Raw genomic sequence first — 21,703 nt, forward strand, 5'->3', positions numbered from 1 at the left:
GATACACACTCACACAAGCCCAGCTCAAGCTCCACAGGCAGAGGCAACAATCAATATACACACGCTTACAGGTGTCACCACTACTATCTAAAGAGAGGCCAATCAATGCTTACACACCGATATACCTGCACCAATCAGCTGCTGTGTGCTTACACTCACTCGCTCCTGTCTCAGCCTTTTAACTGCCCCCCCCACCCCTCTCTCCCTCTCTCTTTCTCTTGACCACACCTCTCTCCGTCTTTTCTCTGCCTTCACTCTTAGCGTCACAGAGAAAGCATTTATGCCCATTTAAGATTTTATTGAACATAATGTCACATGACCCCTTCAAGCTGTGATACACCGTAAAGTTCCCACAAACATACCACAAAAAGACACATGAAATGTAATTTAGCAAGATTTGTATTATGTTTATGAAAAGAAAATCTGTAAAGGGACATTTTTCATGTTGAGTACCCTCTCTGCTTTAAAAGAGAGAAAGAGCCTGCACTTCTTTCTCTATCCATAAGGTGGCGCTCTGGTCTAAACCGAGCACAGCAGAGTCCTGGCAACACTAACAGGAGGAAAAAGTCACTGTGACTTGTGTGTGTTGTATGAATAAATGCATGCATTTATGCATGATCTTTATATGCATTAATACAGCCTGTGTAAGGACAGCAGGTCGGTCAAGTTGCACCGCCTTTTTTCCTGCTCCTTCTCCATCCATCCCTCCTTCCACCCTTGATCGTAATCCCCATTTTCTTCTTCTTCTGTTTTCCAGTCTTCCATTTATGTTTTCTTTCTCTCTGTTCTTAACAATTCACAACTATTGTCTTCATCCATCAAGAAAACCTCTCCCAAATTTACCACGTTGCATTGCAGTACACGTCACGGCAGCAGATTGTAAATGACAGAATCAACTAAACATTCAGCCTCAATCTTTAAATGTTATAAAAACCTGTTGTCACACAAATATGGCAATCATTGCAGGTTTGTTCCCCAAGATTTTGTTCATGCTTTTCTCTTGAATTTCACTCTAATTGTATAACTTTGGCCATTGGACAGTTTGTTGAACAACAAAACCAAAGTCTAAGAATTCTTATTGAGCATTGAGAGCGCAAGATAGTCTCTGATGTCAAATCTCTTGATTAGTCTCATCAGCTACAGAAATTAATCCATTCATGTGTCACTTGCTTTGTATTGACACTCCTTCTATTGATTGGCTAAACAGAAATGTGAAATCAATTTGAAATTTTCGGCTCCAATGAACAATCTCAGCTAACTAAAAAAAACACACCAACTAATATAGTCTTCTGCCATCAGTCACAAAGTTTAAAAGCCATGCGCTCTCATTTCTCCTCAAAATATCTGTCTCTTACTGACAACACAAGATCAGTGGAGCTCCAAAGCAGAGAAGGAAAGATGAAATGTAATTTGGGTTAGAGGTGCAGGCCGGATTGTGGCCATGTGACCTTGGACAACAAAAGTGAAAGAAGCAAGTTTACACCTGTGCTTTACCGCCTGTTCAAAGGCATTCTGGGAAATAAAAAAGGATAATTTGATCGTTGCCAAACAGAAATATTGTGCAATTTAAAAAAAAAAAACGCTAATACACATTTTCGTCACCATAAAAAACAACAGCTGGAATGCATTTAACAACACAAGGGTAACATTTAAGAGGATTCAGGACGTTTTTCCAGTGATGTTTTCACAATGTAAAAGATGAAGAGAAGAGAATGAGAAGGTTGGCAGGATGGATCTGCTGGAAAGAAGCGACCCCTGTATGCAAAAAGGAGAACTAGTATGGGCGTGTGTGTGGGTGAGTGAAAGAGAAAGAAACCCTGAGAAAGAGTTGTCGAAGCAAATCTTTTTCGTAAATATTACCATTATATAAAAATGTCTTTAAAATCATATGACACGAGCAAGATGAAAATGTTGTGGAAAGCTTTTTACCCCACTTACTGCTCTATATATATATTTGTAGAAGTGAGTGTGCTTGTGTGTTTGTGTGTGGATGTGTGTGCCCATGTGTGTCAGTATCTTACTTTCTCAGTAAATACCCCTGGGCTTTGTGGTCTATACTGTGTGGTTTGGAGGAGTTTGTTAGTTGAGGGCCAGGTGCAGGCAGACAACACACTGAAGATAAACGGACCTAACACACACACACACACACACACACACACACACACACACACACACACACACACACACACACACACACACACACACACACACACACACACACACACACACACACACACACACACACACACACACACAAAGGATAAATGGACCCAGTAGCAGGGAGGTCTGACAGAATGCCTTTTCACACCTGGCTGAGCCCAGCGGAAGGTGACAGAGTCACATCTCCCAAAGCAAACACACACACACCCACCCACACACACACACACACACACACAAACGCACACACACACACCTTCTCACATTGGGGAGTTCAGGGTCATAAGCAGCATCATGAATAAAATGAGGCTGTCTTAAACAGAAGGAGCCCCGTGTATGCGTGTGTGCAGGTGTGTGTTTGTGTCTATGCGCACCCCTAACCCCCATGCCAGTTTGGATGTGTAACGACCTTCTGTTCCCAGTGCTTAAATGGCTTAAATACTTCAATTAGACCTGGGTCACAATCCTCCACCCGTTAAAGCACGCCGTCACAACACACTGGGAAACACACACAAAAAAGATGGTTTCATCACTCTAGGAGGTGACCAAAGAATCTTGCTGCTGCTCCTGTTTGAATACTTTCCTCTCGCCTGTGATTCAAAACAAAAACTTTACAGTGAAACATATACAGAATCTCCCCCGTCACCACTTGTGCCACAATTAAACCTCCCTCCCATCCTCTCTGCCAGCGTCTCCCCTGGAACTTCCCGTCCTGTTCCCTCCTCCCTCCTCTTTCCTCCGCCTCTCCCGCCGTGCTACCCTAGCGCTAACGATGCTGCCTTTTCATTAGACAGCCCCTGCTAATTAATCTCCATAGAGGAGAGTGACAGACCTCCCCCAACACACACACATACACACTAAGTCTAAGCCAAGATGTATGCAAACACACACTCTTCTTCTTTCCTCACTCTCTCTCTCCTGCTCCCTTGTCCCGAGTGGCGTTGGCAGCCCATTTCATGCTTTATCACGTCTTTTAATTGACAAACAAGCTGCTCTTTTCTCTTAGGCTGAGGTCTATATCACCCCCTCGCCTAGATGCACACACACACAAATACACGCACGCATACATAAGAAGCTGAAAAAACTAGTTATCTTTTCAGATTTTGGGTAAACACACACACAGAGACACACAAATAAGCAAATGCATCCCTGCTGACATTTGGCCCATGTGACTGTCACACAGCTTTCTACTCTTTGACATGTTCTTGCATTGCGAACACCACACACACTCAGACACACACACACAAACACACACACACACACAGATGTCAATAGTTATTATGAATTTAATAAATAAATGAAAAGAATTAAAGGTTCCTGTCACTTTTGGCACTTTCTGTATCTTCTAAAATGTTTTTTTTTTTATCCCCGCCATGGTTCATTCATCTGCTACAGGGCAAGGTCAATACTCGTCACAACAAACTTATTGATCACAGACTGATGGCATGACACATTTGCCTTCATGATGTCCATGAAAAACACTTTTTCTGGTCTTTTTGGAAAAACTACATGCTAAACTACGAATAATCCAGTTTTTGTAAAGGGCACAAAATCACTGCTGCTGTTTGGTTCCAATGTTTACAACAACAAAAAGAACACCTTGTGTCACTTAGTGTCGGCTGAGTAAGCACCATAAGGATTTTTTATTTATTTTTTATCAATTAATTGACAGATACATTTATAGATTAAATGTATCAGTACAGCATGGAACGTAGGGAAAATATTGAAACACATAACATGCACTCCTCCATCTTAGTAATTCATTTTTGGTAACCTCTTATAGACCCATTTCCTGTTTGTAAATGATTAGGGGTCTGTGTGCATCTTGACAATGGAAGTAAGGCGGAGGACAATAGTTATTCAAGCTATGCAAGGGGGTTAAGCACCAAGAACCGCAATTGTTACCTAAATAAATTCATTTGAAAAACGGTAAGCGATTTCAATCTCCATGTGAAATCAGTGAATGGATAGAAGACATTAGCAAGTGACACATATCTAGTGGACAGACATTTTGGTGGAGAAACCAAGCGTGTACACCAGAGGAAGATTAAGCACACAAGTCACTCAATGCTTATGACTACATTATCTGTGGACATTTATAGACCGTCAAATACCAAGACATAGACTTGTAGAGCTAAGTATGAGACCTGGGTCCTAAGAAACAAGCCACAAAATTACGTCCAGACAGCTAACTGAACCTATACATACCAGGGTAATAATTATGTAGTGTTTTTGGATAGCTAGCTAGCTTAATTATAGTTTTTTATGATAAAGTATTGTGAACATGAAATCTGCTTCGGTTTATCATACTTTAAACTTTCACTACCTCTCGGTCGCTGGTGTTTCAGTGTAGATTGTGACCCTGTTAACTGATGGCTGTCTGTCAGCCGAATGCATCCCTTGCAAATGCCTTTAGTTTTTCAAAACACATTGGGATGAATTTGTCGGGTCAAAAATTGTTTCAGCCACAAAAATCACAGAATGACAGTTGATAGTTAACAAGGTCACTCTCAACACCAAAACACTGGTTGCTCTGAAACGTTTGTGATCCTGTCAGAAGTCTGTAGCGCTCGAGTCCACGGTGGAGAATTGATTCTGGCAACCTAACATGCAACAACCAGACATTTTGATGCTGCAAACACTTTTAATTCAGTGTTGAAAGCTTGAATGAACACTGTTTCCATTGCCAAAATGCGTGTGCATCTTTTTGACGACATAGGCTGTAAAGGGGTCTATTGATGCTTTTGTCAAGCCATATTTGCACCCAGGGACAACCAAGTTGCTGTTTGTTTTCCTATGCTTGCATTTTGGCGATACATATAACAATGAAGAACCTTGAACCTTGTGCATCAATGCTACATCATTGAGACACATGGGCTGTGGGTCATATTGGCAATAGTGAGCTTCTAGACAGTTAAACTCAGGAGCAGTTGTTGAATAAAGCTTCTGTTTGTGAAACTGAACGAAACACCTGTGACAGGCACATGAAGTAAGCTTTAAAGATGCTCTACGGACTATCTTAATGATAAATGAAGAGTTCATTTCCTGTGAAGACTTTAACAGAGACAGCTGAGGAGATATGGCCTGTGTAAACATCTCCCAAGTGAGATTGAACAGAGGTGAAGAAGCTGCAATCAAAGCAGAGGCAACAGGTCTTAGCAGCAATGTGTTAGAAACTGTAGCTCAGACAGGAGGTGACGCTCACTACTCCCAGCCCACGTTTCATTTTCCAATGCCGGTAAATACACATGTACAGTTCCTCATTTGGAGAAGGATGTTGAAAAAAGTTGGCCTTGTGCTGCCTGTAAACTTCAGTTGTGGTTAGACATTGGTTAAGCAAATGATGCATGTACGAGTTGTTGTGAAGAGCTTGTTGTCAGTGTCTCGGAAGCATTCAATCACATCAAAGAGTTTTTAACGAATAGAAGAAAGTCCTTGTAAACTAAAATCCCTCCCATTAGTCATCAGTCTCTAAAGACAGATTATCTGAAGCCAATGACTTAAAAAATTAAAAATAGAAAGTGTCAGAGCGCTCAAGTTTAAATGTTCATAGTAGAGTTAGACAGTGATACTGATGGTGTTAGTTTTGAGGTGGTTTACTTACTGTGATATGATACTGCCTCCAGATCTCTGGGCAAGCCTAAGATGGGAAAAAGAAAGATTGTATTTGAAACACAAAGTCATGTACACTTTTATAGGGCAAATAAAAAGGAATAAAGCAAATTAAAAGAGGACTTAAAAAGTCTAAATCAATTGCAGTTTGTGTGTCAGCCTCTTATTTCTGAATGAGATACTAAAGACACAGCAGTAAGGACACACTTAGCATGAAAAGGCAATGAGGCAGATGAGAGAGGACTGAGACAGAGCTCAAAGAGACTCTTTAAGTCTCTTCCTGTTCCTCATAAGACCTATATCACACTGATTTTTCAGTGTTAGCCTGTTTCCTTTCCACCCTGTGACTCTCTGCAGTCACTCAAACAGTCAGTAAGTAAAGCAGTCAGTCGTTTTGTCCCGGTGTGGCTAAACCATTATCTCCGGAGCTTCGCCACGCTGTTCCTTAAGCGTTCCGACATCCTTTCCCAACCGCCGCCACTTCCCACAGGGAAATTGAAAATGCCGCAGTCGCCGCAGGCAACAAGATTTATCTACTTACACACCTACTGAGTGAGAGAGACAGAGAGGAGGAGGAGGAGGAGGAGGAGGAGGAGGAAGATCTGAGCCTTTCTCCGTGGAGAAGGCTTTGTTTAGTCCTCTCTTGCATTCACTAAACAAGTTCTTTTACAAATTTGCATGATATGTAAATTCTTGTCACATTTAAGAGGAGAGTATTTGGCCTTGGCTGCTTGCTTAAATCGTGACCTTTAAAGAGCGCTCTGCACTTTTTCAGGCTTAATCTGAGATGTTTAGATTTGAATACAGAGATGGGGAATTGCGATAGCTGCATCTTCCTCCACCTCTCATCCAGCTTTGTATTCAACAACCCCCCCCCCCCCCCCCCCCCACACACACACACACACACGCACACATTAACACACACACCAGCTCCCTCCTGTTTGCACTCTCCCTCCAGACCGCCGGGGTAGTGTGTTGTTGTCGAGGGCGACAGGCGAGGCGAGCGACACACTCGCGCTCCGTCAACCGTCTGTCTTTAATGAGAGACACAGAAAGGCCCAGGGGACAGAGACCTGACTCTCTGTTTCTCTCTCAAACACACACCATAACACGTACAGTATCATTTGTGAGTGTGATGAGGGAAAAAAGTTGTGCGTTGCGAGGGAAGGGTAATTAGAATACCACACAACTTTGCACCTTTTGTTTGTTGTTATAAACAAAATGCAAAACAGTGAGGGAGCTGTGTGTGAAGATCTAGAGGAAGAGAAGAGAAAGACTGGACGACAGAGATAGAGAGAGAGAAAATGGGCGGTGTGTGTCCTGGTCTCCCCTCTCCCTCTGGTGTTCACCTGGTTACTCATCCATTACACACAGCACAGTACATGACTGACTGGTGGAGAGAGAGAGCGAGAGAGAGAGAGAGAGAGAGAGAGAGAGAGAGAGAGAGAGAGAGAGAGAGAGAGAGAGAGAGAGAGAGAGAGAGAGAGGGCGGAGACACTAGCAGGCTCTTACATGCACACAGGGTTTTCCATTCTATGGCATTAGTGTAAATGGGCAAGGTAATGAACGTTGCGGTGGGATAATTGTCATTGATGGTCATTAGATTCACCCTTCAGTGCCAACACACACACGTACACATAGACACACACGTACACATACACACACACACATACATACATACAAGCCCACAGCTGGAATATTCAGCATGGCAGAGACATAACTAAGCTGTAATTGCTGAAGTGTATCAATTAATGTGAACAGCAGCGTGTGTTGACCCCCGGTCACTCGTCATCACATGGGAGTAAATGGGGGAGAGAGGGGGGAGAAAACAGGGGAATGAGGGGGTATCGGAGTGGAAATAAAAGTAAAGCTTATAGACTTTTCTGTTTGTTTTGATTTCGTTGCTATCTGTTTGTCCGTGTATGACCATGTCTCTCCTCCTGTCTTTACCTCTATCTCAATTTCTCCGGCTCCAGCAGATGGCTGTGTACCAATAAATCTGGCTCTGTTGAATGTTTCTGCCTGTTTAAAATGTTTTATCTTTTTGCCATTATTGCCAAGTTTTTGCTCATAGTGGATAAGTGTTAGATCTCTTTAAACAACATTACAAAAAAGGACAGTGTGGACCTGCCTTTCAAGATTCCTGATGTAACTTTTGTTGTAATTTAGCACTAAATAAATTAAATTTATTGACAAATTACAGCACATTTTTGGTGTAAATGTGGCATTGATTTTTTGTTATAACATTTATTCTGCTGTTGATGGATTACAAAGCGTTCTCATTATTACAAAACTTTGTTCCCTTCTTTGAGCTAATTAATACTTGTCTTTATAACTTGAAAGTTACATGCTTTCAGTATGGATTCATACTTAGGTCCTATGATATATACAAACTCCAGGGTTTACAGTGTATTCCTATCAACATTATGACTACATTATCCATGTGCACAAGCCTGACACTGCACAGATGTTATATGTAGGCACAATGTAATGCAATATCAAAACTGACCATGTGACCAAAGTAAGTGGACACACACTCTGGCCTACTTATGGTCTCATGGTCTTGAGTTTGCATCTTCAAAATACTGGAAGTCTTGTCATCATCCTGTTTTACTATTGTTGAGGGAGTTGACTAGTCTGCACAGAAATCTGCTTGCAACCCGTCCATCAACTTTGGGTCTGGACTTAACTATACCAAACATCCACAACCAATCCCACTTGTGACTGAATGGGAGCAAATCCCTGCACCCCAATCCATACTGAAATCCTTCCCAGAATATTTGGGGCTGTTACAGTAGCAGATTAATGCACAGGACTTGGATTGAGATATTAAAACAACTACATCTGGGTGCCTGCATACTTTGGACCTTGTGGTGTGTTTGTGTAAACAAACAGGATGCTACTCACGTCAAAAAAGTGTCCTGTCATGCTGCAGCGATGGCACTGTTTGTGCCAGTATGCCCGCTCGTTGCAGGAGTCATAGAGGTGCCCTGGCAGGCCGCAGTTGTTGCAGTGCCTGTTGGGACATTCGTTTGACAGATGGCCTGGAGTGCCACAAAGAAAGCAGGGCAACAATTTCTGCAAACAAGCACACATGTATGCATAGTCAGTAGTTTTACATACTTGTATTTATCAGTAAGTCTTTGCTGTACATGTACTGTGCAATGATGAGACTGACTTTGGGCTCAGGGCAGTTCTTGGAGAGATGTCCGTACTTGTTGCAGTTCCTACACTGGACACTTTTGTTGGTGTAGTATCTGTTTGGCAGCCGCTGCACAGCGATCCTGGCACCCTTGTCTTTGTTGTAGATCTGAGCCTGAAACACAAACATTCAATGTAACGCTCACCTCATGATCGTGCGTGAGACATTGTGGACTGACGTGGATGTTTGTACCACAAAAAGACAAACTTAAACCATTGGAAATATTTCAAGAGTCAGTTGACAAAAATCCAGTTTATGCTGTTATGAAGCACCATTTCATACTTCCTTATCAACAGACCACAAGGACACAATTTTATCTAATAATAATAATAATAATAATAATAATAATAATAATAATCACAACCTCTCCCCTCCGTATCTGTCTGATCTCCTCCACATGATCACCCCCTCTCGCTCCCTCAGGTCTTCCTCCTCCCTCCACCTCTCTGTGCCCCCTGCCTGTCTCAGCACCATGGGGAGCAGAGCTTTCAGTCGCTCTGCTCCCCAACTGTGGAACTCACTCCCACCAGACATCCGTAACTCTGACTCACTAGCCCTGTTCAAATCAAAACTTAAAACTCACCTGTTTCAAACTGCATTCCCTGTCTAATTTCACTGCCTCATTTTAACTTGGTGTAACTCTGCTTGTTTTTATTTATTTTATCATGTTGTTTCTATTTATTGTGTTTTTAATCTGTCTGTAAAGTGACCTTGAGTGTTTTGAAAGGCGCATCTAAATAAAATGTATAATTATTATCCAAAGAACCCATGGAAGCATGGCTGGGTGAATGTCAGGATATTTATTTGGTGTGGCTTCTTACCTCCCTGTCTTTTGCAGAAACCAACCAGCTGCCATCCCCTTCAACATCTGGTGGGACAGAAAAATACATTTTTAAATACTTAAGTTAGTAATCTCATTTACTTGAGTTAATACCATAGACTGAAAAAATATAGGACGTAGTATCCGTGACGTCACCCATCTGATGCTGAACGCTGTCTTGAAGCCAATCGGCAGTGGCAGCCATATTGCTTCTGTCAAACCAGTGTGACGTAAAGAGGCGGGCTTTGAGCCTCCTAGCCAACAGCTGCAGTGTTCCCACAGGCAGCTGTGCTACTCATTGGAAGACTAGTAATCTCAATATCTTCAAAATTGCCGCGTTAGAAAAAATTCACCCCCCTCACAGTGAGAGGACATCGAGAAATGAGCTTTTCAGACTCCACTCATTTTTGTACCAGGCTGTAAACATGTTTATTTCTGCTGCAAAGATCGTCTTTTTCCCATTCATGTGTATGTGGTTTCCGGTACTTCCGGAGCCAGCCTCAAGCGGATCCTCGATGAACTGCAGCTTTTAACACTTCCGCATTGACTCATATTTTTAGACCGGAGGTTGCCGCTTGGTTAATACTCATTCAAGCACATTTTATTAAATGGTAAATATATAGCACTTTCTGGCAGAGGCTTCTATTGCAAGTACCGATCAGAATTAACTAATCCCATTCACACACCAATGGCACAGCCACTGGGGTCAGTTCTGGGTGAAGTGTTTTGCCCAAGGACACTTTGGAATGTGTCGGGATGACTTGGGATCGAACCCCTGCCTTTCAGATTGAGAGATGACAGACTCTAATACTGAGCCACCTCACAAAGTATGTTACATTTTTCCAGTTATAAAAACAATTTAACTGAGTTTCTTTCTTAACTCATGGTGCCTTTTAAAAAGATGTACCTTCTTCAACATTGTTGTGGCTTTAGAAAAAATTGTATCCCTACAAATAAAAAATATTTTAAAAACTGGAACAGAAAAAAATTGATTTTTTTAAAATGATAAAGGATCTAAGTTATCAAACACCCTTTAAGAATGGGAATTGAGAGAACCAGTGGTTTGTTAAATTCTACATTTTAAATCTCTTTTATCTATCCCTGAAAATAACGTTTGGACTCACTGTGTAAATAAAGGTGACATGAGTGTCTGTGTAACTGCAGCCTAAACAAACAGAAGATATAGAGTGGTTTTAGCTTTCTCCAGTTCTCGTCATCTTAGAGCATTACAAGACCAGAAACCAGCTTTCAACAAGAACCAGAACTGAAGAATTCAAGACAATATCCAACACTATCATGAACTCTACACCCTGAGGAGCGAGTTTAGTTTACGGTTAGAGGATGACACACATGCACACACACACACACTCACAGAAACTGACAAAGTGACAGCCCAGCACATCTGTATGAGAGTGGCACTAACAGCGCCCTGAGGGAGACTACTGTATTCTCCTCAGGCCCACAGAACTGTAACTGACATCCAGAAATTGTAACGTACTCACACACACTCACGCGCACTCATACGCACACACATGTACTCAGCATAAATTAAGTGCTGATAGCAGCAACCCACACAGGTTCACATGCTTCACAAACACACACAGACACACCCCCCATCGACCCCCACGATTAGCTGGTTGACAGTCTTTAGCCTTTGGACAAACATGCAGCCTTGAGCCATAATCAAATATTACAGTCTCCTTTCCACCTCTCTCTCTTTCTTTTCTCACTCTCTCTATCCGGACCCCTTATCGCAATTCTGCTCAGCCTTCCTTTTGCTTTCGCTCCCTCTCTTTTCGTGTTTCCTACCCCCCCCACCCCTTCTCGGCGGGTGTGCAGCTGCAGAGGGAGGTTATCACCTCACTTCTCTGTCAAACAAATTAAAATGGCTGCTGTTTGGATGAGGTTTCTTTCCGCCATGACCTTCACCTACAAAGACACACACATCCACATTCACATTTACAAGCCACTTTGCACTGTTGTCATTGAAGCAAAAGTGCCCAACTGTAATTTGGATGCTACTGAAAGAAAAATTTGAGCTGAAGGATAACTCTAATTTTGATTTCAATAACAACTTTAGTTTTTGAAATCATGAAAACAAGATAATCCAGGTTGAACCCAAACGGTTTCACATTCTGTTTGGCAACAATGCTCTCTTTTTGTCTTTTTGACTGCTTGGTGAATCCTGGGCACAATGTGTCCCTTTCTACCTGCTATGTAAGTCCTAATTTTAAGACAGCAGGTTGTTGCACTTTTTCTTCAGCTTGGGTCAAGACGATGGACTAAAAGTTTCATCAAAACATGCCAAACTACTCTTGAAAATAATCTTAGCCATTGTTCAGTATCGATTAAACATAAAGTATGGAGATATATGAACTACTGACTGTACGCTGTACCAAATGACATAAGGCAGGTCCTGTTTTTAAAAAGGCCCTCCAACAGCTCTAAAATGACTATCAACCCTCTGTGGAAACTCTTCGACCAAGTATAAAGAAGATTTTCAACTCAAGAGGCATTACTTATAAATTGTGTGGATAAAATCATCATTTACAAGTGACACTGAATTTACAATGCAAGGTCTACTCTAAGCTAAGTTTCACTTTTAAGATTAATATTAATTTGAAGTGATCACATTTTCTCCTCATATGCAAATGGTTGGGCAGTAAATAAGTCAGTTTTGGAGCTAATATTGCTGCAAAACAATTTGAAAATGTATAAATAATTGTGTATATCCACAACTGGGTAAAAAGATTCATACTCTGTTCCACAAATGTGTACCAGCTGTGGAACTGTGTTCAGATTTTTGGACCTAAGTACACATTTTGTGAATCTGTGAATAAATCTGGGTGCACATTTTTGGATCTGCTTAGAGATTTCCAGTACACATTTTTGGATCCGAGTACACATTTGTAGATCTGCAAACAAATTTGTGGCTCTGAATATGCATTTGTGGATATGTGTACAAATCTGTGTCCGCATTTGTGGATCTATTAACACATTAACAAACTGTTTCTAACAGTAACAGCTCCATAGTACTGATCCTTTCTTTTTTTTTTTCTTTTTTTCAAACACAGTGTAGTGACTTTACTTCTTTTTAGATGAAGGATGGGCAATCAAACCCCTAAACTGAAGCACAGCTGAGAGAAGTAGGCAGAAAAAAAACATTGTTTAGAAAAATATGCCAGAAAACAGAAATCGCAGGGAAAGGGTTTACAAGAGAGCGTATCCCAAAGAGATTCTACTTACTCAACTTCAGTTCAGGGTTGAAACAAAGTTATTTTCTTTCTTGATTAATCTCTTGTTGACTTCCTGACCAATGAATTTCTTTTCTTGTCTCTTAATGTTAAAACAAGTTTTTTTCCCATAACTTAAATGATCTAAACTTTCTATTATTGAACTTCTATGCTGATCTACAAACCATTGCAGCTGTATATAAGACACATGTAAGGTACTGGGAGTGAGAGGAAATTAGAAAGATCTCATTAACAAGCAGAGCTTCTTCAGAGAAGGAAATATTTCATTCAATTGAGAGAGTTTTGGGGTAATTTTTAGAGAGTTTGGGGAGTTTTATTTATCATATAAGCTTCCATTCATAGAAGCTGTCAAAGTTAAAAACCAGGGTAACAACTTTGGTGAATCATGGCTGATTAAAAATCCTTTTAAATGTATGTTTCTGACTGACGGTTAGTGTACCACAGCTCTACTATGTGACTACCCTGTATGTATGGATGTGTTGTTTATCATTGTGAACCTACATCAGGAGTTCTTCTGGTGTAGGTATTTCTGGATAAACGGAGAACCTCTGCAGTGCTCACCTACTGTGAACAGACTGGGGGGCCTCCATGACATGTGTGTGTGTGTGTGTGTGTCTGTGCACGTGTAGTTGGTGACAAACAACAAGCAGCACCCAGTCAATGGGCAGCTCGAAAATAAAGGCAAGGGTGAAAGGTGTGTATGTGTGCATGGAAGTGCGTCTCTGTATGTGTGTGTGTGTGAGTAGGCGTTAGTGACTCAACGAAAGTCATTCTCAAAGCGTCTCCCGGGGGGACTCCCCAAATAAAGAGCAGGAAGCTTTCCCTTAATCTAAGGGCCCCCCATCTCACCAACACACACACGGATAAAGGGTGAAGCTCTTTGTCACGGCTGAGGAATCAAACACATGGGTGGGGGGTGGAGGAGAGGATGGAGGAGGAAAAGAAGAGAGGGTGGTGGGTGGGTGGGGGGCTGTTGTCTGTACACTGGGTGAAAATATGCTAATCAACCTTTGAGGCCCTGCTCAAAATCAAACCATCGAAGCCGCACGCTTCATCGTGGCCCGACTGATCTGGAGGAGTCTGGAGCTGGATTAGCAGATGGTTGCAGCTCCACCGAGCAGCTGAACAGGCTCGAGAGAGGCCTCCGCCATGTTGAGGGCAACTGTTTCATTTCAAATGGTCTAATGGTGAAGAATTTTTGTGAAAGTCCAGTAAACAAATAGGAAGTAAGGTTGAAGAAGAATACTACTCTATCATCGATCTTCAAGTTCTGCCAGTCCTACTTATTTCTTATTCTCTGGGACAACTCGTACATTATCACATCACTCCAACGTCAAGGGAAATTCGACACAATGGCAAGGAAGAGGGGGGAGCTGGTGAAACAGAGGGAGGGAAGGATCAGGGGAGAGAAGGCGACAGATGCTACCTGTCTGTCTCATAGGTACCCTGATTACTGGAAGATGAGGAGGAGAGGGAAGGAGGCTGCGTGCCAGTTCATCAGAGCCGGCAGAACACAGCAAAACACAGAAATGGTATGTGTGTGTGTGTGTGTGTGTGTATGTGTGTGTGTGTGTGTGTGTGTGTGTGTGTGTGTGTGTGTGTGTGTAAATGTGTATGCGTATGTGTGTAAATGTGTATGTGTATGTGTGTAAATGTGTATGCGTATGTGTGTAAATGTGTATGCGTATGTGTGTAAGAGATATGAGGGGGAGCTGGTATGTGTGTGTTGGTGCTCTGAATCTGTCCCTTCTACCAGCGAGAACAGAGCAAGAGTGTACGTGTGGCTAATGAACCATGAACACCTGGATCTCCTGGGGTGACACACACACACACACACACACACACACAAACACAGAAAATGGAATATAAGTGGACCAAAAGGGACATCCGGGTCACCAAACAAGTCCACCAAGACAAGAACGAGATCAAAATGTTGCAACCTCTCACTAAATACTCCCTCAAGTATAACCGTTGTTCAACAATTTTCTACTTTTTGTGTGTGTGGTTGAGTGTGTGTGTTTGTAGGGGTGATCTACAAGCTGTTATCTACTCTGTCACAGCAACATCAAAACCTCATCTGGCCCGCTTTGCCCCCGTTCCCTCTCTCCTCTCCCGACACTTAAACAGGCATCCCATGTCAGCCCACCCCATTGTACTACACTGTTGCCCAGACTCAACACACACACACACACACACACACACACACACACACACACACACACACACACACACACACACACACACACACACACACACACACACACACACACACACACACACACACACACACACACACACACACACACACACACACACACCACAGTGAAAGAGAGAGGCCTTGCCCCCCGAATGGAGGTTATGTTTGATACTGAAGCGACAGAGCCGGATAAGAAACACTATACATAACAATGGTGAGGGTTGGAGGGAGTGTGCAGGCTGTGTGCATGTGTGTGTGAGTGCAGAAAAAAAGTGCTTCCTTTGTGACATCACCCTTGCCCCGCAGCCTCGCCCTCCGCGGGGTTAAACACGGCAAAAGGTTGGCTAAGTCAGACGTACACACTGACACACTGACACACTGAAGCCTTTAGCTTTTCTGCACACTTTTATGAGACAGAAAAAAGTCCAGCTGAGGGTGTAAAACAGCAGAGAAAGCAGGAGAACAAGTGAGATGAGTAAGAACAGAGAGAAGAAGAGGGCAGGGTGGGAAGGGGGGAAGGTGGAGGAAGGTGAAACCCATTGGTATGGGGCCATGAAGCACATTATAATGCAACAAAAGAGAAGCCAGCTAAATATCAAGTCTTAAGAGCGAAGACCAAACAGGTAGAGGTGTCAGAGTGTTGGTAAGGAGGAGGGTCTGGGGCCAGTTAGGCAGGTACCTTATGAGAAGGTAAGACTGTACGCCTGTGTGTTAGAGTGTGTAAGTGTGTATGTGTGTATATATTTTCCATGCAGAGAAGAGATCAATAGCTGTACAGGCCTATTATAGATTAAAGCTTCAGCTTTCATTTGGCTTCATTTCATGCTCTTTCTTTGCCAATCTCCACTGAGCTCTCTGTTAGGCAGAAACACTGTGAGAGTTCAAGAGAGCCCAAATTAACAGGATCAACTAAAATGCATCTCTAAAGCATTGGGCTGACAAACTGTGGTACTCTTGCACAAACTGTACAGAGAGAGGTAAGGTTCAGCTACCTGGAATGCAAGAGAGAAACTTTGATGGGTTCATTAAAAATGACTTGATTACTGCGTTCAACTCCTGAAAAGTTCCTTCTTTTTTAGGGATGTTCTGAAGCGACAAAGTTTCTTGTTGTTTGAATGGAAATTTAAATTCAGACTAAACAACTAAACTTTAGGTATACGATATAAAATCAGTTTGTTGAGTGTGGCTAACATTAGCAGAGCTAGCACCACCAGCAATCGGTTCTCCTTCAGGGCTAACATCCACCTGACTTAGCTGGTTACACATACCTCTGGTCGGGTGGTTTTATGTTAGTTTAACCAGACACGGCCTACATACAACTTTATCTCCATCTTTTAGATCAAAATACCACCAAACCACGCCTTGCTACGAGATGCCATCCTTCATCTATGCTTTACAGAACAAGTCACTTTGGTGCTGATTACCGAAGGTGATGACGTTTGAGCTTCAAGGTGACTCGCGCATATTCCTAGTTATTATTCTTACTTTAGCTGTCCTACATTCACTATACACTTTTGTACAACAGGATTGAAACTATCATCCAATAACTATCTGGATTGGACATCTTTGTCCATGTTCACCTCACTAGCTCCCTTCAGGTATCATGAAGCAACATTTGAAAACTTCTGTGAGGAACTTTTGGTTTGTGTCAACACATTTTTGCAGGTCAACTAAGATGTTACAATGGCTTTAGTTCCCAGGAAAGCATACTGATGGGATTTCTTTTTATTTGATTTTTAAAAAAATGTTGAGAATGACCTCTGTGGCTAAAAAAGGTGGTGTTTTATGATTTTCCTTAAGGCAAATAAACATTAAATATGAGACAAATCGACCCAATTTTGAAAGAAAATTGCATTCTGTTGGGGTAAAAAGTCAAGCTAAGGCTATAAATGAACGACACCAATCACCACTAAGCTTCAAACTAGTCATGTTCCCCATGATGCTGTCTTAGAGGGCTGGATATTCAATGACATATCAACAGCATAAAACAAAACGTGAAAACCACTCATAAGCGTTGTTTCATGCATTAAACCAAAAACCTTATTTTTTTTAAATCTGCAAACTTTGACACAAAGGAACCAGGAATCCAAATATGTTGAATCATTTCTGGGCTTCGGGACTCATTCTTGCAGCACACAACAAAATAGATGACACTGGTCGCTTATGTTGCCAGGCAACTGTTGATCAAATCTGATAAAGTAACGGTCTTTGCATAGCAGCTGAGCTTAGTTTTTAAATAAGATCCAAGGATGTTACACTTTGATTGCTGAGATTTATTTAGATTAAGGTTTTAAATAAAAAAGACAGTTCAATCTGATTCAATATAATTTTTAGAGGCTTTTTGGCCCACCAGCTAATGTAATTTTTCTACACTGGCCTAAAACTGAGCCTAGGACCTGGTCTGTACCTCCTTATTTTAGACCTAACCCAAACCTGGCTGAGCCAACCGCCACTGACAAATTTGGTTGTCATACCAAACCCAGAGCTGTAAATTAGCTTTCTATCATCCATCACTGATGTTAGCTTGTCAGTCAAATGTAACACATTGACTGCCCTGTCTCCTTTTCTTCTTCCTATTTCAATTTGAAAAACCCTATTGCTTCACTTTCTTATGGATAAAGAACAAAAAGCAAAGCACAGGGCAAACCCTGGGGAAATCTGGCTTTATTGCCAGGTAAACATCACATTTGATCACCCTTCTGAAGTATAGCTGTAGCTATTGGGTTCAATATGATGTTTCCCTCTGCAAGCTGCCCAAGTGTCCCGAAAGATTTTCACTTATATGTCTTCTAAGTTGTTTGATAAGGGAAGTGGTGAATGCATATCCATCGTCATATTCCCAACTTTATTCATAAAACTGAAAAAAAACTGGAATATTGTAATACAAAATTTGAGCTTCACATATTGAGCATCACATCAGAGGAAAATGTATGTCATGCGAATATGTTGAATAAGCTTTCCTGGACAGAACTTTGTGATCACAGACTGGCATGAACCATCTTCTTATGAATTATGTTTTTTATGTCCAGTGAGGTTTTTGTAGGTTTTCTGCCTGTAGCAGTCAATGAAAAAGCAAAATGCCATCATCCTGGTTGCTGTTGAATCCTTCGTGTTCGACCATCACATATTTCATCTCTGCCCGTCTCTGATTATCCACCCCCCCCCCACCCCCCCCCCCCCACCCTCTGCGTGACAATCCAAGCGTTCACCCCCTGCCAGCCCTTGCCACCTCCTCCCTTCCTCCTCGCCCCCGTCCACGCCATGTTGGCAGCCGGGGCAGGGCAGGTGGCCAAACCTGTCAGTCAAAGCACCGTCGCCACGCGGCAATACCACAGACACCAATTACTACACAGCAGGGGCGCGGCCTGGCAACCGCATGGCAACCACATGGTCCAATCAGGGTACACAACAACAGGGGCAAGAGAAGGCCAAGAAAAGTGAGTGTGGCTGTTTGTGGATGCGCTTGTGTGTTAAAGATATCTGAAAATGAGCCAGCAAATGTCTGCAAGTTTGGCAGGTCGTCATTGTGTCTCTTTAATATCCATAAGCACTCTTAGAAATGGAGACTTCATTTCAAACGCCAACATCAGCATCATCTATTGTTGTATGATCAGATAATGTTAAAAACCCTTCAGACTCAGTATTAGTTCTGCTGGTTCAAGTAATCACACAGCTATGTTTCAAAAAGAGGTTGAACTGAAATTCAGGATACTAAGTTGTGCCCGGACCTGTGTGATACTCCAACACACTGGACCTTCAAAAAACTGTAAAAGTTTTGACTTTTGAATAAAGATTTTACAGCTTGTTTGCTTTCTACTAAAATGCAACTCCTCAGAACAATATCTTCAGTACTCACATGAAAAAGAGTAAAGAAAATTTGACTTTTATATTGATCATTTGATGACGTTATTACAGATGACATCAGTTAGCCACACTCCGACTTACAAAGCTTTGAACCTGTAGGTTAATGAAACACGTGTGGACTTGAAATCATGACTTTTAGTCATTTCGATGACGGCTTAACTTCCTAGTGCTTCTAGTTCTAATGACTGTCTAAATAAATCAACTGTATTATCTGGATGTAATGAATGACTATTTAATCTACTGGTCCAGTGAATCACAAAATGTGGTCCTTGGTGGCCTTAAAATTTCTGTAAAGACACTGAAGACAGACCACAAAAGGTCAATTAAATTAAGTCTGAACTTTTGAATCTTACAATTAACTACTGACACTTTTTGTCACTTGTCTATGTGAATGTTATATTTACTCAGAGAACATTGTCAAGGCCTTAGAAGGCCGGATTTTTTTTTCTTTTCATATGACAAGATTATAAAGGCAAATGCTTATTCAGTTTTAGTGTTGACAATATTTGTGTCGCAAACAAATCTTTAAGAGTTAAACTGGGACACAGCCTTTCATAGTTCGGGAACAGCTGTATTTGGCCTCAAATGAAAAAAACAATGAAAAACATCAATATCTGTAGGTTTATACATTTATAAGCAACAGGACTGAATGGATGAAACCTTCATAAGTTAAAAAAACTATATAGGCCAAAGAAAACAATGAGTGAATTAAGAGTTTTACACTGTACAGTTTACAGAGCCATCCACATAAAAGCGAAAAGGGTTATTCTTTTTATCATTGACACCAAATGGTTCATTCAGAATGTCTGTTTTTAGGTCTAATTAAGGAGCAAAAGAGTTTTAACTTACCGGAGAGCAGCCGACTAGTCAACAAGTGTTAACATTTAATGGTTCAAGTCATACTGGTGTTAGCTAGGACGTGAAATGATTCTGATTAAAACTGACCAAATTATTCACAGGGCCTTTTTGTCTTCAGTGACAAAACCCCGCTAACACATTGACACACAGCTTCTGGAAGGGGCAAATATATTTTAATAAAACCAGTGAGTTGCAACCTCAATTTCATTTTGATGAATTTCCTCCTGCGGGAGTGAGCCAGGCGGTAGGCGGGAGGGCGGAGAGGCAGGAGGGGCAGCAGAGGCGGCAGAGGGATGTGGGGTGATGGGGGCTGGGAGGCAGATAGAATTTTCATGATTGTTATTTTTGTTATTATACAGCGGGAGACAGGGGGGAGGAAAGGGGTAGATAAACGACGTTGGTTAATCTGAGGCGTTTTGCAGAGCGCTCCATTATCGGGCAGGTTGGGCACGTCGAGGGGGTTATTTTTCCGAGGGATCTTTGGCCCCGGTAATTAAGCTCCATTCAGCGGGCCCTGTTCCCCAAATTAAAAATTTGTCATTAAGTGGAATTTACCATAATGCCTTTTTATCTGCCGGCGCTTCCGCGCGCGTGCATGAATGTGTGTGTATAAATATGAATGTGTGTGTGTGTGTGTGTGTGTGTGTGTGTGTGTGTGTGTGTGTGTGTGTGTGTGTGTGTGCAGAGGGTAGAGGTGAAGGAGGGGCAATGGAAGAGGGCAACCAATGAGGGTTTTACACTGTGGTCACACGCACATATAAACACACACACACACACACACACAACGGAGAAAGGGCAAATTGAAAAACTGAAATAATCCTGGATGGCAGCAAACGTTTGCTTGAGCAAACAACGCACACATACACACGCATACAAACACAAACACACAAACCCTACAATCCTTCAAATCCACAGCCTTTGGGGTAATTAAATAATGGTGCTTTAAAGTTTTAATTTAGATTTGGCTTTTTCCATCCTCCTCATACTACTATATGCCACACAGGGTGTACACACACACACACACACACACACACACACACACACACACACACACACACACACACACACACACACACACACACACACACACATACACACACACACACACACACACACACACACACACACACAGTCAGTCAGTCAGTCAGTCAGTCAGTCACAGCAGGTTATAGACTTCATCCAGTGAGATAGACCTTGATGGACCACGTACATTGGAGAGTCTGAATGATTGAAGGGCAGAATCTGTGTCTCTGTAGGCTTCATAAAACAATACAATTATTAGTCTTTAATTGGAGCAGCCCCTCTGTGGGACAGGGGACAGACAATGAACAATGGGGGATTAAAAGAGGAGCTCCTAATATGGCTCTTTTATCGCTCCATTCAAATAAAATGTTTCAGACATCTGGCTGTCCTTTTTACCTAGCAGAGTTAGAAGTTGGCGGTAGATTTTGGAGAGAAGGGTCACAAAACAGTATTCCCTGTTTGAGATGCAACTGAATAATAATTTTGTGACTAATTCACATAAAGATTATCTCCGTACATTTTGTATGTTTGTTATAAATGTGACAAAATGATGGGGCAGAGTGGTGGCAAAGGGTTTTAACACTGATCATGGAATGCAACATCCTAAATCTGAACAAGCAGGAGGCTTTTATTCATGTATTTGCCTCTTTCTTTCCCCTTATATCCAGTAAAGTCTACTCTCTAAAATCTGAGGTTAAAAGACATACAAGTAATTC

At 41.8% G+C, this 21,703-nt stretch overlaps 1 protein-coding gene across 2 annotated transcripts in view; it reads right to left on the reverse strand.

Moving 5' to 3' along the window:
- The window catches only part of zcchc7 (zinc finger, CCHC domain containing 7), a 59,104-nt gene that overhangs the window by 14,920 nt on the left and 22,481 nt on the right, over positions 1 to 21,703 (reverse strand). For both annotated transcript variants that reach the window (XM_034687985.1, XM_034687984.1), the window contains exons 4-7: positions 9,793 to 9,839; positions 8,948 to 9,085; positions 8,677 to 8,847; positions 5,762 to 5,797 (exon numbers count right to left, since the gene is read on the reverse strand). In XM_034687985.1, coding sequence (XP_034543876.1) covers positions 5,762 to 5,797; positions 8,677 to 8,847; positions 8,948 to 9,085; positions 9,793 to 9,839 — 392 coding nt within the window. The remainder of the gene's footprint in view (positions 1 to 5,761; positions 5,798 to 8,676; positions 8,848 to 8,947; positions 9,086 to 9,792; positions 9,840 to 21,703) is intronic.

This window comes from Notolabrus celidotus, chromosome 7, assembly GCF_009762535.1.
Source record: "Notolabrus celidotus isolate fNotCel1 chromosome 7, fNotCel1.pri, whole genome shotgun sequence".
NCBI lineage: Eukaryota > Metazoa > Chordata > Actinopteri > Labriformes > Labridae > Notolabrus > Notolabrus celidotus.